Genomic DNA, 23,649 nt, shown 5'->3' with positions numbered 1-23,649 from the left:
ATAATACAAATATTCGTTTCCAAGGTTATTTTGTTGTCCCTTAATTTACACGTAATGCACGAATTACAGAGTTGTAAAATGGACGCTTTTTTAGCTTAACCTATGATACAACAGGAAGGAGAATCGTTTATAGATGATCAATTTCAAATTTAAAGGAGATAGTCGAGGACAAGGGTTTTATAAAGAAAGAGTACTGGGTAGCTCAGCTAATCAGGAGTCTTCTCAGGGTTAAACGATCGTCTGAGCGTCTCGACGTGGAAAGGAGCTCCTTTTTGTCGGAGCTCACCTTCTGTACTTTGCAATGTAACAGTCTCATCGGGGATTCCTAGAAGTTCCTAGAAAGTCGACCCGCGGATTTCAGCAAATTTAACGACCCTTTGGAATTCTTATTGCCGCAATGAAATCCGTTCGCCGGGCCCACTCGATCCTAGGCGATCGAGATGCCGCGTCGGCATCGCTCTTTTTGCGCGCGCGTTTGTTCCGAAGTCGCGGTTTCTGGGAATAGGGTGGCGCGGGACCAGGAATGCGGAGGAAAGGACGAGACGCTGCTCCATATTTATCGTACCGACCGTCAAAGGCCTCGAACAAAACGCAAAACCCCGCTTAAAGGCCAGAAGCGTGGACAAGAAACAAATCAGTCTTATTAATTAATTTAACTGGCCCAAATAACCCAAAGAACGAGCGACTCGACCTCGACGTGGTTCACTCTGGACGCGTGTGAACGAGGAATACGAATTTCTTTCAACGATATCTTCGAACGCGAATATCAGAAAAAAGATTAATCGATAGTGTATGGGGTGTATCAACCCCTTTTGACAGTCAAATGGAGCTCGTAGATCCTTTCTTACTCATTAGGTCGAACGTTTATTATCATAAATTTTGAATATCTGAAAATGAATATCTGTCGTTCTATAAAATAGTTTGGACCCAGCGGTAAGTAAGCTTGAAATATTTCTGGACCGTTAACGGTTGATGCTGATGATCTAGCACAGATCTCTACAAAACTAGGATAAATTATACGAGGCAGGAAAGGATTATGGATCCTTTTTATGATTTTATGTTTTCACCGAAGTCAGTCAAATAAAAAGTATCTAAAAGTTTGGTCCATTTGAAAATACGCTTTTCTCTAATAATTTTTTAACGAGCTAAAACCTCTTGGGAGTTGCTCGAGAGGTTTACTGTACCGAATAATTACCATTACTTTTTTGCCCTATGGAGTCTCTATCGATCAATGCTCATCTTATCATGCAAGATGAATTCATGAAAATGAAAATTCATAGAAATCGGTTCCTTCTCTCTCGATCGTTGAGACACGGTCTCCGATAGGCTATCAGGCCCATCGGCTTTCGACGGGACCTCGGTGAAATTTTTTGACAGAGAATCCTCGAAGGGAACTAGTTCTCGTGCTCGAAGGTCTTCTAGTTTCGTTGGTAATCGAGGTAGCCCGAGCCGAAACGAACCATACGCTGGCGCACTAATGGTGCGTCTAAGGCACCCAGGGGGAACAAAATGAATTTTGAAGGCAGAAAAGAGAGAAAGGGACGGGGCACGGAGAGGGCAAGGGAAGAGTCGGTCCTGGGGCCGGGCATGGCTTACGACCGCTTCTTGCTAGAAACGCATGAATAATGCAACAATTGGCTGGAGCGAGGACGATCCCTTTGTTTTCGCAGGCCCTTCGTTACCAGCCGCCAAATTGCTCGCGAGCTATCCGCCTTCGTCTGCTAGTCAACGACCAATTTCGTGCAACAACCCGACGCTTGCCCGTTTCTGGCCGTCTTCTTTCGCGAACGATTAATAATTACGGTCGTGGCAAACGCCGTCCACGTCAAACCGAGGCATGCAGCTGCGTTTCGACCGGACAGTCACTGTCCACGTAGAAGTGAACGGATAATCTGTTCCACGAAATGAATTAGATTAGCGAAACCTTGCGCGAGGGTAGGACGCCCGATAATGCGTGTTACGAAATCCGTGCTTTACTAAAACCGTTCCACGTATTCCTCCATATCGTTAGGACGATGGATCTCTAATTCTGGTCCGTTCAGGATGAACCGTCGATGTCTTTAGTTTTCTTCCGTTTGACTAAGTTTATTTTAACTTTGGGGAATTATGTTAAACCGTGATACATTCCAAATTTCTTGGAAAGCTATGCTATGTTTAGCTCCAACAAATTTCCTACTGATCTTCGATCGAAGTTTATCAATTTAGTATTGCAATGGTTCTACTCCACGTTTCTGGTGTTTTATGTTTTACGTGCCGTTGATGCAAGACGCCTTATGTTTAAATCTATAGCTTCATTTCTCCAAAAGATTTTTATTTTTCATCCTATACTGTTACTAAATTCTTACAATATCGTAAGAATATTCGAAGAAAATCATAAAGAAGAGAAGATACGTATATTAATACGTCTATATAAATGTTCTCAACTGGTTCGTGAGCACCCATCTCCATCTGTTAATTCCTCCGATGTGGTTTTCTGAATATCTAAAATATTCATATCTTGAAACTTTTTACCTCGTCCCTCCCATTTTATTGATTTTTATCTGCTTGAATATTCAGCGCAGCTCTATGCGAATTGCATCTTGGCCTTCCTTGCTCTATAATTTATAGGATTACTTCTCCACAGTTTACTTCCATGAAGTTTTTATCAGAATGTCTTACAAACTTTTGCTTATTTCGAAACCTTAATTCGTTAAGTTGTAACTACAACAAAATATACATGATCTTCTGTCTTCGTATTGGCAGCAATTGCATTTCTCTGCAACGCCATGCTGGTCCTTTGGATGCAGGAAAACTATGCACATTCTCGCGTACATCGACGATAAAAACAAATGCAAGAAATATTTTTCATAATCGTCACAAAATGAACTTTCCAACAATATATTAATGGTACTATGAAACGCTTTAATGATAAGAAAATTTCAATAGATGCTATTTTCGTGTTGCTGTTATGCTTGGTAGGCTCGAGAAAAGGCCAGGAGAAGATGAAAACTCTGGATTCGTCGAAATTATCTTAATGAAGTGTCACTAATGTCCACCGTCCTCTCGAGTTCAGCGTTCTCTCTTTACTTGAAAGATCCCTTTAGAGATTCTTCATCCCTTGGACGCATCAGGTAGCCAGGGTCCTGTGTTCTCGACCACGAGCACAGAGGACGACGAAGATTTCCAACGATAAAGTGTCCGTGGAATCTCAAAATGAGACACACAGGGCGAACCAAGACTTTCTCGTTCAGAAGCAATCCAACTGGGTTCGTAATTTCGTTAAGGATAGCGTTTAAAGAAAGATACGCTCGTTTAAAAATGTAGGGAAATTTGTTTTCTTAATTCTTCGGTTTAGGATTAAGCAGCTGAATTCGTATATTTTTCTCCCTCGTTATTGCGAACGATGTCGTTGAAAAAATTTTTTTCTCAAAGTAGTACGAATTCCCATCGTTCATAAATAAGACAAAATGTTAAAGTGCAGTACAGCGATGATTCTTAAATTGAACCATACATGATTCGTAAATTGAACACATTTATCCCTCCCAACTGAGCGACTTCGAGCTCAACTGTATATAAATATCTGTCGTATTTCGTCTCCGTTGTACGAAAAATGAACACACCAGCTCCGAAACGATGTTCATTATAATAATCATTACTGTAACTCATAAATTATTTGCTGTAGAAGAAATGTTTCAGATAAAATTTGTATGGATTTTAAGGGGTGCATATAGTAACGCAATAGGTTTTGTGTTATTTTGCGTTTTCATTAAAATACGAAGGTTACTTTTAGTTTTTTTTAAATAGGGTGGTTCGTATTTCTTTCCGAGGCTCAACGATATTGCTGTATAGAAATATCTGCTGGTGTCAGAGCGATGTTCATTTAAAGAATCGTTACTGTAATACCGGAGCACGGTGACAAGAGCGAATCGTAGAGGCCCTCGGTGCCGATTTTACGATCGGTCGATGCACGGCCGCGGCTCCGTTCGTAATTTATGCTCGTCTAGCTTGTAATTATTTCAAAATCCGCGGGCCCGGTCCGCCACGAGGGAATTCAATTCCTGTCATCGCGGCGAGGGAAGGGATCCCCAGGCTGAGAATGTCGAGTTAATGAACGCGCCACGGACATCGGTTGCTCGTGAGAAAGCCTACGCACAGGTAGATGAGATACCGCGCTCTCGCGCGTACATACATACATACATATATATATATATATATTTTTAGCGCGGGGCAGGTACCCAGGGCGTCTATGAGCCGGTAAACACGCTGCTAAAAATTGACGTTCGAGCGGGTGGAACCGAAAAACGCCCCCTCATCCATCCTGGGAGTCTCTCTTTCTCCCCATCGATAGGGTCTCCTCTCGGCGTCCGTGGGCAGGTATTGGTGAAAACGTCGGTGGATGGTTGGTACCTGTTTCGATTTACCTGAGAAAGGACTCTAACACCGTGAAGCAAAGATAGACAAAGAAGGATACAGAGGGAGGAGGAGGGAGCGAGAGAAGCTTCTGGACGGACACTTCTGGACGATGGTTGGCGGACGGAAAGGGACGGTCGAAGTTAGCCCTCCGATCCCCTGTCATTTGCCGCGAGCTTCAACTCTCGTGAAGACCTCGAGGCTTCGTCTTCGGCGTGCATCTACGATTCTCCACCCACTCATACACGCGTAAATCGCGCCGGTGTGGTTACTGGTCGAGCACTCGCATACCTGGCCTGGAGTCGGCGTACCCTCCCCCCGCCGCGCCCCTCTCGTCACTACTTACCTTTATACCTGCCACGGACGGAGCTTCGTGCACCGACGTAGAGATACACGCGTCATTAAATAATCCTGGGCCCGGACGCTCATCAGGATCTTTACGAGGCGAAATAATATTCGGCCGACCGTCCTGCGGATAGCCGTGCGATATTTTACGTAAGGATCCCGACGCCTCGTCCTTCTCCACCTCATCGCGCTATCCTCCTCGGCTTCTCTTCTACGCTCCGTCTCCTCGTCAGCGTTGCTTCGTCCTCTTCCTTTTTAGTTTTTTTCATTTCTTCGATTTGTTATTGCACGAGCGCTCGTTGGTGTATCACGCGAATGCTAAAGATCATCTTTTATTTATGTTACTTAGGAACCCAGCCACGGGTATTTTCGGATCGGGACGATTATACGTTGATAATTGCCATTAGCGTTGCTTCGAATGTCTTCCAGGCGAGAGTAATCGCGATCATATATATATATAATTTATTCGTTTTTTTTGCGTAACAGTTAGAGGAACACATAAATCCTCGTTATAACCGAATTAGTGGGGTACTAGAACAATGACACAGACATCTGTATCCATTGTAAACGTATAAAAACACGACAATAATAACGTTTAGATGCTTGTGAATATACAAAAACACAGTTATTTTATAGAGAAACATATAATTTATATATAAGCCAAATGGCGGTAGAATACCTTATTGGAAAATGCAATTATATGATTTTCTGTTCTGTTTTGTTTTTAACAAATCCATTTTACTTATTTATTTATCGTTTACGTACAATTATTCCCACTCGAAATGAAAAGAAACTTGAGCCTTCTTATTCCTTCCATTTATTTTTATCAAATGTTGTTTATTAAAACTGCGGTTACTTCTGTTTACGAAGTAGTTTTTTTTTTAATATTAGCAATTACAAATCCGATAGAGAGGCATAATATTAACAGTATATAAACAGTATAAAAGAAGAATAATTTGGTACTCAATGATCGATAGTCGTACATTTCCTGTCGCTTCAATAATATTATTAATCTCGTGTCTCAATTTAAATTCGATGTCGTAACTCTCGCAAGTCGGTGAAACATGGCTTCGCCCTCAGGACTCCTTTTTAGATTAACCTCTTTCCGCTTACATTCTGAACTGCTCGGATCGAAAACTGAAAGTATCCGTTTGTATAATAGATGTTGGAGTCGGAGATGGATAAAATTTTTATTCGCATATTACTTTCGAATACCAAATACAAGACGAACCAGTTTTTATCTATTGCTCATTGAATAAAGAATTACATTATTCTTCGTATCGAACGAGCGAAAGTTTATTTGAATAACTGGTCGATCGAATAAATGTTCCGCACTTGTTACTGAAAAACGTTGAACGCTGTGATCATTTCTGATCAACGTATTAACAGAATGAAATTTCAGAGTTATTCACATTTTCGTAGATTAAGTAAAAACAAATTGAAACGTCGTTTTGTATTATATAATTCGACGCGTTGCAATAAAAACAACGGGTTATTTGCCGCGGTAATTAATCATCGAGCTTCGTTATTCGATCCTGTTGTTTCTAAATCCCACGCACGCGACGGACTTTTCAGATATTCGCGAGCGATATCGCGCAACAAAAATACGTTTAATTGCACGCACGCCGGGCGCTCGTTATAGTAACCGGCGGGGCAATAAGAAAAAAAAGAAGAAAGAATAAATGTTGCGCAACTAATCCACCAATAATCCAAACCGGGACGCTGTTAATGATTTATGATTCAACGCAAGGAGCAAACGGAAGTTCAGTGAATCGTGACGGTGGATTTATCGTGCGTGTTTTATCTTTGCGCGCGAAAACGGTAGAAATTATTATGGGACGCGTTTTAAGAAGACAGTCCGGTCCAACGTGTCCGTAACTTTTTTCACGGGTAATCCCTTTTCATGAAATGAAATTATTAACGATCTCCAGTCTCGTACGATCTATTTTTTAGGTAGGATAAGGAAGTAACATGTATCATTCTTGACGGGCAAATTAATCTAGTTTATAAAAATAATCGCTACGCAAGTTAATCTTCTCCATAACAGATACGATATTCTATAATTTTAGAATAATATGTTTTAGTTGACACCAATAAATGTTAACTCGGCAGCACGCCATGGAAAGTTTCTTTTGCTTAAATCCGGTTGGTGTTCCAATAATTTTTTTCTGGTTTATGTCTTCTGCAACGTTTGAGCGGATCCATTAAAACGCACTGCATACTTCGGATTTCGTTATTTACAATCCACAAAAGGCGCGCTGTAGACTAACTACTGCTTTCTCCCTCGAGTTACAAGAGCACACTGATTGTGACAAAAATACCTAACACGTGGTATTCAACTGTCACGATTAAATGACAGGAAACCCCAGGCATGTCAACAATCCAAGAAAGAGTCGACGAATAAAAGGAACCTAACCGTAAAGGAGAGCGGGGTGTACGTAAATGTAAAATATTTGGAAATATTCCAATCATAATAAATATTGCATTTCAGCAGTACCATAAAAACGTACTATTAAAGTGTTATAGCAGAGTTAAACAAGGAAAAGGATCGAAGAAAGAAATTAGTTTCTGTAGCCTCGTACTTTACTCACTCCGTTAAAGTGATTCCATAATTACGTGCCAACGTTTATGATAAATATTTAAAACACGATAATAATGCTTTTAGTCGTTACTTTGCATGACATGAAATTCGGATCTAAAGAAAAAAAAATGAACTTTTTAAAATATTGCAATCGCTCAATTTGAATTCCATCCAGTGACATTTCCTTAAACCCTTCACGGTATACTGGATTGGTGAAAACCTCGCAATTTCATCATTTTTGAAAAGTGAAGGATAGCGGGATTTTAAGAATAGTCGCATTCTGATTTCCTCCATAAGTCATTTATTCACACACCTCGAATTCAAAGTTTAAAAATGAATTCAATTCATCTCGGAAAGTAATCTCTTAAAGTAACAATTAGTACGAATTGATGCTCTCTGCGAATGATGTTGGAGTTACTCATCGGTACATAAAGAATTAATTCATGGACCCTCAAAAAATACTATTATACCCATAGCAATAGCAGTTTTTCTTTCAAAGTCTAGTCATTAATTTCAATTTTAATTACAATATTACCATTTCTCTCAACATATTCGAACGTGTTAACTTGGTTTTTCGAAATATTTACTTTAGATTTGTAATCAGCGACCTCGGGAACCCCCTGGAATGCCAATTCTCGTAGAAATGAAAAGGCGCCTTGGTATTTTGGCAAGCTTTTCGGCAAAATAGGCCAGTGTGCGACGCGGCACGGTCGATCGAGACGTCGAACCGCGACTAATCGAAATATTATTCGCAGTGTTTGCCGGTTATTTCGGTCCCGACATCGAAATTGCATTTGCGGTGGGAGCCGCGGGTATTATTCCGCTTCCAACCGGATGGTATTCCCGACGGGCCGGAAACTCGAATTTCTCGCGTCGCGCCACCTGCCCTCCGCCCGATAATTATTCCAAGAGCGCGGCGATGGCTGCGTTATCGGGTACCCCGGCGTCAACTTCTATTACCGCTCGAAACGGCGATCGAGGCCTCCGACGACCGCCACAGAAATTCCCGGCTCGCGTGTTTCACGCGACTCCTCGTCCGCAAACAATGCTCGATCTTCGTGGATCTTTCCAATTAAGCGGCAGGAGGCTTCGATCAGGTGCAAAGGAAGAGAGGTGGCCGGGGCCGGTGCACCGGCTCGTGTGCGTTCCTTTTTCGTGGCCGTAGGGCAACGATGGAGAAAAGGGAAGTGACGGGATCCCGGGAGATCTCGTTCCTTCCCCTACGGTCACTTTTTCTCTTTCATCTCGCCTTTTACGTTTGCCTCCCCGCTCTAATGCGAGGCTCTGGCGACACTCGTCCCGGATCCATTCCGGGAAGAATTATAATTCTGCAATTTCGAAGACACGCGGCTGAACCCGTCTCGGTCTGGCTTCCTTCTTTTTCCGTTCTTTTCCCGGGCTAATTCCGCAGGTGTACACACGCTGGAAGCATAAGCGGTCGTTCGTCGTCCGAAGGGTCCTCTATCTCTCTCTCTCTCTGTCTCTCTGCCGTTAGTGTCTGGCTAGAATCAGGAACGAACTCGTTTTGATGATTTTGTAATTGAAAAACGGCAGAAATGTACTGTTGCCCCCATGTATGTACTTTTTTCTTTTTTTAATGGGCGGAATCCAGTCCTGTATTCAACGACGAAATCGAATATCCTGTGGTTGCACAACAATCGATCGCGAGCGGAATACAAATTGGTACGGTATTCGTAATTCGAATACTTTCTAAAACACATTTTGACCATTCCTGAGCCGCATCGCAACCTACGCTGGTCGCGTCTGTTTGCGTGCAGCGGGCAAGGAAGGGCACAGAGACGAAGGACGACAGTGGGTTAGAACGTGTTTAAGGACCGCCGTTGGAGGGAGGAAAGAAAGAGTGTAACTATGGCGTGCTGTAACAAAACACAGTCTAGAAGTGGACCGAAAGCCCGCCAGCCTAGGACAACAAAGGCCCTAGGTCTTGCCTCACGATCACGTTCGTTCCGTACCTCCACGCATACTACTTCTTTGCCTCCTTTTTATCCCTCGTCCGGCTGTTTCTTTCCCTCCCACGTTCGCGCGACTTTCTTTCTCCCTTTTTCGCTCTCGGGGCGGTCGAAAGGCAAGAAACGTGAATTTGTCGCTGTATTCTTTATCGCGGACTATCTTGCGGCTCTTGTTGCATCGTGAAACGGCGAGATGGCGAATGGTAAAACTTGTCCTCCGATTATTCTAAAGCGAGATCATTGTTGTTATAAACGTTTCCGTTGCCCGTCTTATCGGTAACCGTGAATACAAATGCGTAACTTTGAATTTTTAAGGCTGATTTTTTCGTGGAAAAACGAACACTCGTATAAAAAACATTCGTTCGACCGTACCACCCACTGCGGGGCATCATGCACAGTACAATAATTAAGGTTTCGATTTCCGAACTAAACTGGATTAGAGTATTTAATTTGTTTCACGCTACCTTTAAGAGGGTACGGTTGTAAACTTACTCGTGCAAATTGGACTCTAAATTTAAACTGTATTTTTATTAAAATTACTCACAAAAAAAATAAGAAAAACAAACATCTAACGGTTTTAAAAATTGTTTAAATCGACTTTCGACCGCGTATTCGGTGGAACCACCCTCCTACCGTGCGTCGTTTCATCGATTCGTCGTAACTCGGGTGAACAAAACTCGTACGTTCGTTTACCATTTTCGTATCTGTTCGCGTTTCAGGCTCGCTCGTCGACGTAAAAATATTCATTTAATTGGCAGGATCGATCCGCAGCGATAGTATCCGCCCCCCCCCCTCCCCCCGCCGAAGAATTCGAACGTTCGTCACGAACGCCGACCCCCGGAATCTCATCTCCGATATCCACGGGGAAAGGTACCGTGTACGAAACAGTCTCAAGGGCAAAACAAAGGGACGTTTAATTACAAACGCGAAACGTTAAAGCCACGGCCGAATTATACGGATTCCAATGCCTTAAAAGGAACGACCGGTCGAGCGAGTGTCAGTACAGCCGCGATGCACACCACGAGCGGTCCATTAACAATAATTTCGACGGTGAATCGGCCGGGACCGGGCGAAGATACACGTCCGAAGGAATCCTTTCTGGGCAAAAAGGAAACTGCCGAGAAAAAGGAAGGAAGGAAGGCGAAGCCGTGGTGCAAACCCGTTTGGCCGTTAGCAGTCTCCGGACCGGCGTTCGCTACGGGACGATCGTGCTGGCCTCACGGGCTAAAAGTCCAAGCTGCTCTTTTGCTCCTACCGGCTTGTATACTGACCTATATTCGATGGAACCGGGTCTGGAGACCGTAGCAACCATCGAGAGACCCACTACCCCGAAGAAACATCGCGGATCGAACCCGCTCTGACCACGGTTGCGTCCTCTATCCTCCATCGATCGACGTCCGTCATCCCGCTACGCGACGTCTGCCCCTCGATCGAACGTTTTTTCGGCGGAAATTTATTATCCCTTGCACTCTAGTTCCTCCATAAACGCGGCGTTTGATCGTCCTCGTTACGTCGTACGATGCAGATAGATCGATGTTGCTCGCCTAACCGATACCGCCCGGTTATTTACGCGACCGTGCTTCTGAATCTTTTAGCGAGCGACGCACTTTAGGGACTCTCCGGGTACACGGCGATCGATCAACCTTCGCGATACCAGAAAATTTTTCGATAATTTTTCTTCAAATTCTGCCCTCAAAGTGGGGAAACTCGCGTACACTCGTAAGGGACGATCTGGGGAAGAAGAATTCTAAATATTTTGAAACCTCGGGGATATATGTTCGTAGGTACATATTAAGAATAAAATATTGACTCTTCTTTTTCGTCGCTCTGTATATTGTGCGTAACAATATTACTTTAAAATAAATTTCTAGCAGGAATACGAAAATTCAATTCGAACGGAACATCGAAACAGCCAATTAATTAGCCGACTGATTAGTTTATGTACAAAGAGCGACTTGGTCGTCGTGCCACGTTGCTCGAGAGTCAGTAACCGAAGTTGCGACTGTGTAGGATCATAATTACGACAGTAAATAGACGCAGGTAATACGGACCAAAGATACAGCATTAAGAGAACGAAAGAATTCGAAAGATATTGAACTATACCATAAATGAGATTTACAGTATCGAGAGTTAATTATTCTTTTAATAATATATTAGAATTAAATTACGATACTTAAGGCATAAAGAAATATATTGTAGCTGAAATAATTTTAAAATAATTTTTAAAGCTTGTTTCCTGCACACCAGGAAGCGAGTCAAGGTCCAATTGTACTAGAGCTGCAGCTTCCACTCTCTGGACAGTACAATAAATTTTCAGGTCGACAGCGTATAGTAGAAAATCACTGTTTACGATAACATCAGTAATATCGTTAATAAATAAGTTAAAAAATCAACGAACCTAAATGGAATCCTCGCGGTACATCTGATCGCATGGCGATCTTTTTGGAACATTAAATCTTACGATCTGAGTTCTGTCGGTTATAAAATTAGATAACCAGGAGTATAAAGTACTCGAATGAATACTAAGTACTTGAAGTTACGATAGAAGACTGGAACGATTCGGAGAGAAAGCTTTTCGAAAATCAATTTATGTAGAATTTATTTGAAAACCTTTCTTAATGTTCTTAATGTAGATCAGCCCAGATACCACCCAACGTTGTTCAGTGGTTATTAAATTTCTACGCAAAAATGCGATTCTTGTAAAAACCTACGTCTTCGAATACATTGGGCTTCGCGCTTTGAATACTAATGAGTATGAGAGATTTATAACCACCTTTAAATATAGAGAAGACCAAAAATATTTTCCAATATATTGGAAAGGTATCGGTGTTCAAAGATTTATTAAAGTTAATTTAGAAAATTTCAAATATATCAAAAATTTTGAATGAAAAAACGAAAGGAATTTGATCGCTGACAACGCAATCGTTTATATTTAGACTTTCGAGACGATGAAAAATTTCATTGGTACTGTTGTTTGTATCAGAAATGTTAATGGAATGGATAAAATTAAAATTATTAGGCAAGTAAACGCGAAAATGTCAGCGATAGTTTGATCGTTGACTACCTGACGGTTGTTGCATACGGAAAGAGGGGACTTTTATTTTAAAAATAGCAATTGAAAGATAAATTTTTACCAAACCAGTTTTACCGTCTCGAGCATCGACAAACGTACACGATTTCATCATTTATCCGCAAATACATATTGTAGGTCAGCATAGTATCAGCGAGTGACATTTTTATTTTACATCCAAGATCGTTTTCCTCTCGTCTTAATGCTCCACCATTTAATGAAAAGCCGCGAGTTATAGGAACGCGATGTATATACGAGCTTTTTAGACCGTAATAAGAGGAACTTGCGTACCCAGTTTCGCGGTATAAAAATCTTTAGTAACGACAGGTACCTATTCGCTGCGATTGCGGATTTACGAGGCGGAGATATTAGCTAGAAAGCTAGTAATTGCATTTAAGCGAAGTTGCTACGTGTTCGGATGCTGGATCATGATTCGGTAAAACTTGGATAATTTCGAACGAGGAAACGTTTATTTTTCTGACACTGAACATTCTATATTTGACGTACGATAACAGAAATAATATCAACAAAAATTTTGTTTGAAAGTTTATGGACCTTGCATCTTATATCTTTGATAGAAATTAAAACCTCTATTATAGCATAAATCAGCATTTAGTGGACCGAATGCAACGAGAACAGTCGATGACATAAAACTATTTGCCTCGTCGAAAATATTATGCAACGATTTGTTTGCTACTTAATTTTCGGCTAATTCTTCCCTTTGTAAGGCCACAAATACATGCAAATCTAACCTAATAATTGAAAACGTTCACGTAACTGGAGAAACAATTTTTCGAATAAGTTACGCAAGGCTCAATTTTCTAGCGAACCGATCGTAGTCGGTTTCGCAAGAATTTAACATTCCTAGTCGATGGTCGCGATTCACTAGATTCCGGTTGACGCAACAATTTGGTGCCATAATTGCGCATATTTACATGTCGAAAAAACAAATTTAATATTCATGCATTGTCGGAGAAAACTACGGTGGAAAATATGCCTGCGTAATATCGCCTTTTAGCGGATTAAATTATTCCGCGCGAAAATTACACTTTATCAGCGCGCGCGAGTGAAATCGTCGGATAATTGAGTCGCGTACGCGCGAGGAGAAATAAACCAGGATTTGTTGCTCCGCGTACATGGGCATAATCGAACGATCGTTCCATAAATATGCAAAATTTCATTTGCATTCGTTGTGCGGCGCAATGTCCCGCGCGCTAGTTGGAGATTCGAGGATCAACCGAGCGATCGATTACCCGCTTCCGGTTCCTGTTGTTCCAATTTTCCAATGGTATCGTAATCGTGTGCCGCGCATTTCCACGATTTTCACTTTCCACGATACAAAAACGAAACGTGGCCGAAACGTGTAGATATGAAAACGGCTAGATTTTGTCAAATAAAGTAATAAATTAATTCTCTCTAGTGTTTTTATAGAAAATAGTAGTGTGTATAAGTCTACCAGGTATTGGTTTAGTTAGATCTATGTTGTGATTTATTTCCTTAGTGCCAAGTAAGATATTTGGAGTTACATATTGTATGCCTTATAATATTTTTAAGACCACAGAAACCATTATTAAATTAAAAAAGGATTCAAGATATTTTTGACGACAAAACGAATAACCAACGCATGATAGATTTTTTGATAAAGGAGTAAGCGTAGTGGCATTCGGTATCTCCACCCGTACCGTATTTTGGCGAACCGTAGGAGCGCGCAGTCAGATCAATAAAATCCTACTCGAAACGAGTCATTGGCGATAAAAAATTGACGTTCGAAGAGCTGTTCACTATTTTAACGCAAATAGAAGTACGTTTCAACTATCAGGCTTTATCCCGAGTCTCCAATGATCCCGATGACCTAAATCTCTTTACCTTCGGGCATTTTCTGATAAGCGACGCAACCACAGCTATGCACAACGTAATTTCACGGAGGTCATGCAACATCGTTTAAATAGTTAATCAAAAAATAATAAAGAAGATCAGCTCTATTCCAACGATCTTAACAAAAAGAAAAAATAAAATACTGGCGCGACACGATTGGATTAGATTTTAATTCTGGCCTCCGTGAAATCAGGGTTGCACAACGTGTCAAAGGGACCCAATTTTCTTCTACTTGCTCGACCTCCATCGAGAGGCCAGGATACAGACCTAACCTAACCATCTTAAAAATCTTATCAGATATTTTACACTCCTCCTCTCCCCGTATAAAAACCAATTTTTCAATTTAACGTTTCCTTTTTAAATAGCAAAAAGTATATTTGCTTTTGAGGTTTGTTTTAATTGGAAACAGCTATGAGACTGCAGATTTACCATTTTATAGATCGTTTGGTCGTCCGTGGCTATCGATGAATTTCCAACGCGAATGGTTGAATGTCTACGTGTATAAGAGCAAAGTAAAGTCGGGTTCTATAGTGTCCGGGTGGTGGACGATAATGAATCGTTTACATTGCGAGATGATAGTGACACGTCTCGAGTCTTGGCGTTGAAGAACGATCGATAATTGGCCTTGACGTACGACGACCGGAAAGTTCAGATTAAGTTCGTGAGATTATCAAGGACGATATTTGTACAGGGTGTTTCACGTAACTGTCGCCACGATCTTTCCAAATGTACCAAAGAAACAGAAATCAGTTTCTGGTCAGCTACAAACTGCAATAAACAAAGCTATATACAAAAAAATTTCTCCATCCCAAAAAAATCAACCTTGAAAGTAAAAATGTAAAACGTCCGAAGCAGCAAATTTTCACTCGTAATGCAGGGAAATTTGCCGTGAGAGCATTCTAGAGCAACTAAACAAAAATCTTTTACTATAGATCAAAGCTATGCATACAACGAAATGTACTACAGTTATTAATTACGATTCAAAGTGTAAGTAACAATTTCAAACATCACTGTTTTTATTTTTTGCTTGTAAGTCGTTCAGTCGTTTTGACGCAATTCGTCTCGACGCAAGCTACTAACTTTCTTAGAATAGGCAAATTTTTTGATAGCTTTATGTATTGTAGTTTGCAGCTGACCAGAAACTGATTAGTTCTTGAACGAAAGATCGTGGCGACAGTTACGTGTAACACCCTGTATAGTTACAGGTTTGAATGGTTGCCCCGTTATTTGCATGATTACAGGTGTACGATTATAAAGTGAACGAGTCGATGGACGCGCGATCGAGATTAATGAAAGGTACGGTGATAAATACCCTTATAATCGATACCGGAGTACGCCTAAAGATATCGATTAAAGAATCGTGCGACACAAGCACCGCGATGCGCGAAAAAAAAGTTGTTACGTCGTGCCTGATGAAACGACACTGTCAAGCGTAACGTTTTAATGTAGTTGAATCGTGTTAACGACGGGTCCAGCATAGCCGCTCTCGGGATGCAAATTTTCGACAACCGGATATTTCGTAAATGTCAGTAATTCCCAGCATTCGCGTTAATCGAATCTGCATCTTTTTCTCGTTCCTTTTTTTTTCTCAAAACCGTATGGCGCGCGTAATGAGCACGTTGTAAACTGATTTCCATACCGAATAGAAAGTAAACGAATAAATCAACCACCCGGTGTCCTGATACGTTTCCTTGCATTATCGGCCGGACCCAACAAGTTTTCGACAACAAGTCCATTTGCTATTCCCAGGATTCTAGTCGTTTTTGAAAACTGCCTCCGTTCGAAGAAGTAAAAATGTCGACAGAATATCTTGGGAACCTGGGCAATTTAAAGTTCTTAAAACAATTCAGGCGCTTTGGAAACGGTATGCTGATTTTTACGAAACTCCATGAATTCACGAAAGAATTTTATTGACCGTAATAAAGAGATTATTAACCCCTTAAATGCAGAGTGCACCATATGGAGTGATTGTGGAGCCATAAGCTATTACGGAAAGCGCCATATGGTGCGCGTCATATTATTTTTTTTGTTTGTTTTTTCTTTTTAAATAACTTGCAACGACTCGCAGAGATAATTCGTCGTAAAAAATTTCTACCAACATTTACATACTAATTGGGCGGAAATAATAGTTGTTCGTGTTCGTTAATTATTTACGAATGAACAAAGATTACTTTGGTATTTACGAGTACTGTTGAATGGAAGCCTTAAATTATAAATAATGATAGAACATATTTTGGTCAGTCAGTAGGGTAGAAACGAAGGTAGCTGAATTGTGTGGATGGATCCGATGAAATCGTATATTTCTTTAACAATAGTGATTACATCTAAGAAACGAGTCACGAAGGAACTTGTAATTGCATACTAAAGTCTTCGTTAATAACAAAATAGTATTTTACGATAAGTCTCAAAACACGAATATAATTTCTAGATATAAATTTCTTCAAATATCAATGAACGTCAACGATCCACAGTTTTACAATTTCTATACACATAATACTTAAACACGTTAAAGGAGTAAGAATGGCTTTCGTTGAGAATCCCTGGGTCGGAACATTATCCCTGGAAAATTTGTTTCCATTCAGTCGCCAAGCACGCTACGTGGAACAATTAAAAAGTTCCGTACCTGTTGTCTTAAACGAGAACATCGTTGTTTTTAACGATGCCCCGTACTCCATGGCGTTAAACTCCGATACCCTGACGCCTAACATTATTAAAATCGGTCCGCGTCGACCTTGGGGACGGTGTGCAAAACGCGGTCCAGTTTCCCGTCCGGCGTTAAAAAGAGAGGGTGGGTAAGAGAGGCTCGATTCCATTTTCTACCCCATCATCTACCGTGTGTCTGTCTCATTAGGACTTCTGACCCTCGAGAGGTGGATGCACGGCTGCATGTGTTGGCGAGAATGGAAGCCAGGGGGTTGAATGCAGCTGCAAACGAGAGGCACCGAGGATGCTGCACCACCGGCCGTTTCCACGGAACTAGCCCCTATGAAAGATGCAGAAGCGCTAAATGAAGACCGCGGTCACTGGATACCGTGGATATATCAGGAACGACGCGCAACTAGGGCGAGAGACCGCTTTGATCAGTGCCCGTCCATCTTTCATTTTCTTGCGTTCGCTCGTTCGTTCCACGGCATTCAATTCTTTCAGCCGCGGGCCGGAATAGATTAGGCGACTTTCCCCGCGTGAACTAGTTTCCTGAAATACTTTTCCTACCCAAATAACGTTCTCTCCGCGTTTGGTAGTCGATCGATGATCCCAGGTCAGGAAATTAACCCCTCTCCCAAAGGATTCTTTTTAAAGAAGTTCAAATATAAATATTATACCCGAAGCGTATATTGTATGAGATTAAATTAAATAGACAGCGTTACATAAACGTGGGCTGTGAGGTTGTATCGTACAATCATTCTAGAATCTATCTGGGCGTGTATAAACTTAACATAATGATTCCAATCCAAAACATTATTAATAAACTACGAATCGTTCAACGATAATCAAAAATATGCGTATGTAGAGGATCGACTAATCCACTATGTATTCTTTTCACTCGCCATCTTTTCAGCTCTGTACAGTACGTACGAACAAACGAATTTCACAGTTTCTGTGCGACCATCGTAAATTACGTGTACAGGGCCATCGAGTTGCGAAAGATTGCAACAAAGTCAGTGTCGTCTCTCAGACAACGAAGGAGAATTTAATTTAACAAGTCGAAAATCAGAATGATTGAAAAGCATGAACACGATAAAGACGCGCTCTTATCGCGGCGTTGCGTAATATTGCACAGTACGAAGTGGAGGAGATATTAAAAGGGAAATATTTCAAGCACCAATCTGCATACCGAACATTTGCTCTCTCGAAGCTTCGTCGAAAGTACCTTATACGCGTGAATATTGCTTCCTGAGATATTCATACCTGACAGCACTTTGTGCAACATTTATCACCTCCACGCCCGTCTCGTGCCTGTTGCGTCTGTGTCAAACGCCATAAAGAGTAGACGGGAATTCCATCGAAGGATTCCGTAAAAGACGAACTTCCACGGGAACGACCAAGTTTCGATCTATTTCTTTCTCTTTACTGTTTGACTAAAAGTGATAACGTAGCGGGGCGCGCCACCACGAGTCTTCAAACCTGTAATTGCCTCCAAGTCAAACTAACTTTCGAAAATTCACAAAGTGCTCAATATCGACCGGAGGAGATAACGCGGAGCCGTAGTACACTCTCGAGCTTGCATCCCGTGGCGATAGCGGATAAGCCCGGCTGAATTAATCGATGTCTTTCCACGTACGAGTACATCGGCGTTATGCAAATTATCAGCGACATCGACTGATCTTCTCGCGCATAATTTCAGAAAATTCTCTATTCCGTTCTTGAGAATTCAACTTCCTTTAGGGTGAGTGCAGGGTTCTTTAATTTTGTATTCAAGTCTCTCGTCGATCGGCCCTCTCCGCCAGAAATTAAACCCCTTGGCCTCGTTAGGGATTCTTCGAGACGCGTGCGTTCAAAAATCTCCTATCCGTCTTTCAGGGTTCGTTTTAAGATTGCACACTGACGGTCAACCGTTAACGATAACATATCTGTGCTACTTTGTCTGCCCCGATACGCGTGATCAAAATCAAGTTTTGCAACGTACGTTTCAACCGTTCGATCCTTGATACAGGGGATCAACGACACCGGAAGAATCGTAACCTAGTTGAGACGCAAGGTGTGTGAGACTCACCGGATTGTTGGTGAGTGCAGAGGTGGACGCAGCGGTGGGATGGTGATCGTAATCCAGGTACTCGTCCCGATGGTGTCTCCCGGAACCGTGTCTCTCTCTGTTGTCCCTGACGTCCCTTACGTCCCGGAGGTCCCTGAGATCCCGCAGGTCCCTGATGTCGTGTAGGTCCCGAAGGTCGCGGAGGTCGCGCTGTTCTCGGAGGTCGCAACGGCTCACGTGGTCCCGTTCACCGCGAAGCGGTCTCGACATCGCCGTCGGCTCCTCCTCCTCCGAGTCGAGCAGCAGCTGCTCGGCTCCGCCGCCGCCACCGCCGCCACTGCCTCCGCCACCTCTAGCACCACCTCCGCGTCGGGCGGGATAACGCCGGAGGTCACACCATCCTACCTCCTCCTCCGCCCCTCCGGCGACCTCGCCGCGGGGCAACCGAGGCGTGCCTGGGGCCCTCACGACCGATCTGCCACGAACCTCCTGCCCCCGCGGCCCCCCGGGGGGCTCCACCACATCACACCCGAACGCTACGCTTCTTGGACCCCTCACGACCCAGCTCTTCTGCTATCGTTACCTCCCCTTTCCTCGATTCCTTACCGCGGTGGACCGCGGAGGGTTCCAACCCTCTCGGTTTTCCCCGACGGAACTATTTTTTTTATTGCTGAGGGGGGCGGGGACGAAGCGACGACGGACGAACGGAAGCGGCGCGAGTCCAGCGGCTGGAGTAGATGCGGAGTAAGGGCTCGAGTGTCTGCAAACAGAGAACGGGATAGGGTTAGACCGATCGATTCGAATCTGCTTCGAGCTTCCAAGCGTTTCCCCTGCTTTTCGGATACTCTTTTAACACATTGACTGTCACGTCACCCACATATGAGTGACACGATTTTTCACCAAGGAAATAGACGAATTAATTCTCAAGATTAGATGTCAAAGAAAATAAAGCTAGGCAGAGTCCAACTCAACTATCCGTTAAATAGATAATATTTCAACATACTATGCATCGCATAATAAAAAATTCCTGTTGGCGCCATGGGCAACCAACGTAAAATGCGCGTGGCAGTCAACGTGTTAGGGGTTATTCGTATACAGGGCGCCTTGTAGCACGAGGGATGAATTTTACACGTAGATTCAACACCAAACACTTGAGTTCTGTTCGTAAATAGTTAGGTGGAATTAGTTCAACTATTTCCATTTTTCGAAAGAATTAATCCGGCATAGAGCACGCTATAACTTGAAAACAAAGTCAAACAGGACATTTGTTTATACAAATTTCTTAAAGTAATTTCACGCGCAGAATCCAATTTTTGACGAATACAGGTTATTAGTAAAACACTGTAAATAGTTCCGTGTGAACCATCGACGACAGAAAACGTGTTTCTGTGTGTAAATGGGCAAGTTTGGCGTAGCGAAGAACAGTGAATGTTTCATGATCACAGGGACACTTCCTCCGGACACTCTCCAAATAAATTATGGTTTCAACTACGCAAGAAACCTCTTTCGGAGCATCCTACGCACAAATGATTCAACGAACACGTTTCCTCGCTAAAAAATTAGCTGTAGAGTTTGACTGTAGCAAAAGGATCATTATTCAAGAGTGCACAATGGTAATTGTAATAGCATGAAATTTGAATCGCAAACCTCATGACCGCGTAAGCTTATACATGCATATGTAAATAATTAGCTAGGAAACAGCAAACAGGTTAACGGGAAACCATGCAAAAGTAAACATTGGGTAACATGAAAGTTAACGTTAAAAATAATCGTGCGAAGATATTGCTACGCAATTTAAGATTGCAATGAAAAATGTAAGAAAACGTGTAATGAAATGTTTAAGAATTCATAGCGGAACGTTTGAACACCGGCCGAGGTTAAGGTTGTGTTATATCCTAACATAAAATATGAAGTATCTCGTAAAGTATTGCGTCCATAATGGTTATGGCTTAACACTTTTCTATACATAAAGACAGGAAGAAACAGTTTACGTAAAAAACATACAAAATACAACATTTTTTATATCTTGGTTTGGAAAAGAACTTGGGAAAGACCTGCAGGTCGTCTTAGTTTTTAGAATCAAAATTACCTGTACCCCTCACAATTAAATTTCCATATTACAAGAAGTATCGACAGAAACGCTTGTGTGTTCGCAGCAGAATATGTAGCCTTGAACGATGCTGTTAACTTTGCACTAGTAGAGAACATGTATGCATCTTTGTCAGTCTGTTTAATTGCTCTACAAAAGGTTCAATTTCCCAAAATATGTATCAAAAGTAACTTTTACATTTTTCAAATTAGGAAGAAATATAACGAGTTAGTTCAAGAAAGTCCAATCAACGACTTTCAATCCATTAAATTCCTTTGGAGAATAAAGAAACGAGCTTACAGCTTTTGCAGCCATTAGTTCACGATATAACGCTACCGCAATCACGTAAGATATAAATCCAATTTTCACCCTATTACCATATGTTGCAACGGATAATTCAATTTAATTTTAGTAAGTCAAGCAATTTTGATATACCGACGCGTGTCAGCATTTATGTCACCTTGCGTTTCAACCGACGTTTCGACAATGCCCGTTGAAGTTTACGTTTCTTTTCCGTTTGTATCCACGAAATTGTATTTACACAATGATGGAATACAATGGAACCTCTATTGTATAAGTCTCCGTTATCCGAACGATCTTAGAATATGTTCTTATTGGAATAATAGTGGGAAAAGTGATAACTGTTACAATAGAAATCGAAGAACACGAAGTTGCATGGTATCAGGAGAAGCTACGATTTTTTACATTAAAAATGTTTATATTGAAAATCTTCCAAGAATTCGTGGTATTTAAAAAGGGGGTTAAGTCACAACATAAAGAGTTGTTTAAGTTATCCACGATTTCCTATGTGACACAGATGGTTCGAAGAATGTACAAAGCGCAATTCTACATAGTCAAATATGGGAGAAAACTTGTTAAATCCGAAAACCAGAAGGACCCAGTATCATATGTTTATACTTTCTCATCGGTGTTGTTATTATTTTTCAAGTATAAGATAATTCGTGCCAAGAAAATAAGTATCGTCCAAAAGTTCGTTTAATCGAGCAATCGTGTTTCCCTATTGGTTCTACCGCATGAAGTAATTTATATGTCGTGCAATAACGAGTGCAAATTACGCATGGTTCGTCGACTGTGGTCGAATAAAGTTTGCTGGAAGCTGTTCGTAGTTGCGATATAGGACGAGAGATAAATATTTCGCAGCAGCAGGAATAGATTTCCAGTAGTGGAACAAGTGCACCGTCGACGTCACTGCAGCACAGAAACAATTATATCCGTGTCGCGATTAAAAATTGAAGCGGTCGGTGTCATAAATACAAGTGCCCGGCTGCTCCGTCGCCGTGACGATCGTTACGACGACAAGAAGAAGGTCGGTCCCGATTCGTCAAATCGATCGTCATTAATTAACGATACGCCCGGATGACGCCTATGATAGCGATGTACGCGGTGTTCTTTGCCAAGGTCAGTCACGACCATTCGAAAGTTATGGCAGCTCTGCACCGTTACCTTGAGGAGCTGCCGCAGAAAGTGACGGCGCGGGACAAGCGTTAACCGTGAACGTCGCGACGCCCGTGATCGCGGTACCTCCGCACCGAAAGAATCAACGCGTTAACTGGCGTGAAATCAAAGTGATAAACCGGTGCGTAAAGCCACCCCTGCCGTACCAATCTTCCGTAGGGGGAGAGGGTGGTAACGAAGCTCGCTCAAGGTGGGGCGAGTTGAGGTTAGGTCACGCCGCAGACCGCGAATGTAGGGTTGTGGGTCGCGCCCGGTCGAGCTCAGCTGCGCTGCGACCTAAAAGGGTTGCGGCTCGTCGCTGGTCTGACGCGACAGAGACGCACGACAATTTCCGTTACTTTTATACGGGAAACTCTCCGATCATCCTCCCTCCCAGCGATCGTTTCTCGATCGTAACCTCGCCTCGTCGCGACCTATTACACAGGGGGACCGTGTTACGTGGCAGTAGAATGCACCGTCGATAATCAGACCGAGCCGACACCGCTCCGGTATCGTAACGGTAGCGCAGCTTTGTTTCCTCAAGACGACTCGAGTATCGTTGAAATTTTGACGGACGGATCGTTACGCCCCGTTCTATCGACGACGATACCAAACGTTCGGATATTCGTCGTGGGGTTCTGGGTCGAGGGTCGGTGGAATTTGCAAAACGAAAATCGTTGCCTGAAACTTACTCGGATCTCTGTTCGAACTGGTGTCCTCGTACCGCGACCTTTCCAGTCAAGAGACGAACACACCACTTGGATCACTTTCGCGCGCGGCTCGCGGTCATCGAGATTCGAGCTCGATGGTTACGCTGCGGGTCTGACTACGAACGGGTTGGCTCGCGATTTCCGCGTGGACGATCGGCGGCAAGAAAGTGTCCACGACGTCGAAACGACGGTGACGGTTGGGCCGTGCTCGCGTCGACGGCTGCTGCTAACGCGGCTCGCGCTACTTCGGACGGTCTCGGTCGACCTCGTCCTCCGTCGGTCCCGTTCGGCTCTCCTATCGTGACGTCGCGCGGGGACGTGAATCCCCGGCGGTGTTTGGTATCGATCGCATGCGCCAGCGCACGCAACCACCTCTGCGGCGCGTCAACACGCGCCTTTCTCGACTGCCATCAGCCTTACAAGACACGTGGCTCCGTATTCTCCTAACAATTGTTTTTATGCTAACACTCTG

The 23,649-nt window shown here is 42.7% G+C and overlaps 1 protein-coding gene across 5 annotated transcripts in view; it reads right to left on the bottom strand.

The window, feature by feature from the left end:
• The window catches only part of LOC143347850 (uncharacterized), a 43,373-nt gene extending 19,932 nt beyond the window's left edge, over positions 1-23,441 (bottom strand). For 2 of the 5 annotated variants that reach the window (XM_076777433.1, XM_076777435.1), the window contains exons 1-2: positions 23,160-23,441; positions 18,945-19,683 (exon numbers count right to left, since the gene is read on the bottom strand). In XM_076777433.1, the coding sequence (XP_076633548.1) occupies positions 18,945-19,193 (249 nt within the window). In that variant the 5' untranslated portion in view covers positions 19,194-19,683; positions 23,160-23,441. Of the gene's footprint in view, positions 1-16,517; positions 17,214-18,944; positions 19,684-23,159 lie in introns of those variants that run through there. The other 3 variants (XR_013080670.1, XR_013080671.1, XM_076777432.1) reach the window with 3 other exon arrangements.
• Positions 23,442-23,649: the final 208 nt, after the last annotated feature.

The sequence above is a fragment of the Colletes latitarsis genome, chromosome 11, assembly GCF_051014445.1.
Source record: "Colletes latitarsis isolate SP2378_abdomen chromosome 11, iyColLati1, whole genome shotgun sequence".
NCBI lineage: Eukaryota > Metazoa > Arthropoda > Insecta > Hymenoptera > Colletidae > Colletes > Colletes latitarsis.
Note: the sequence above shows the minus strand (reverse complement) of the source record. Positions and strands in the feature narration are given on the sequence as shown.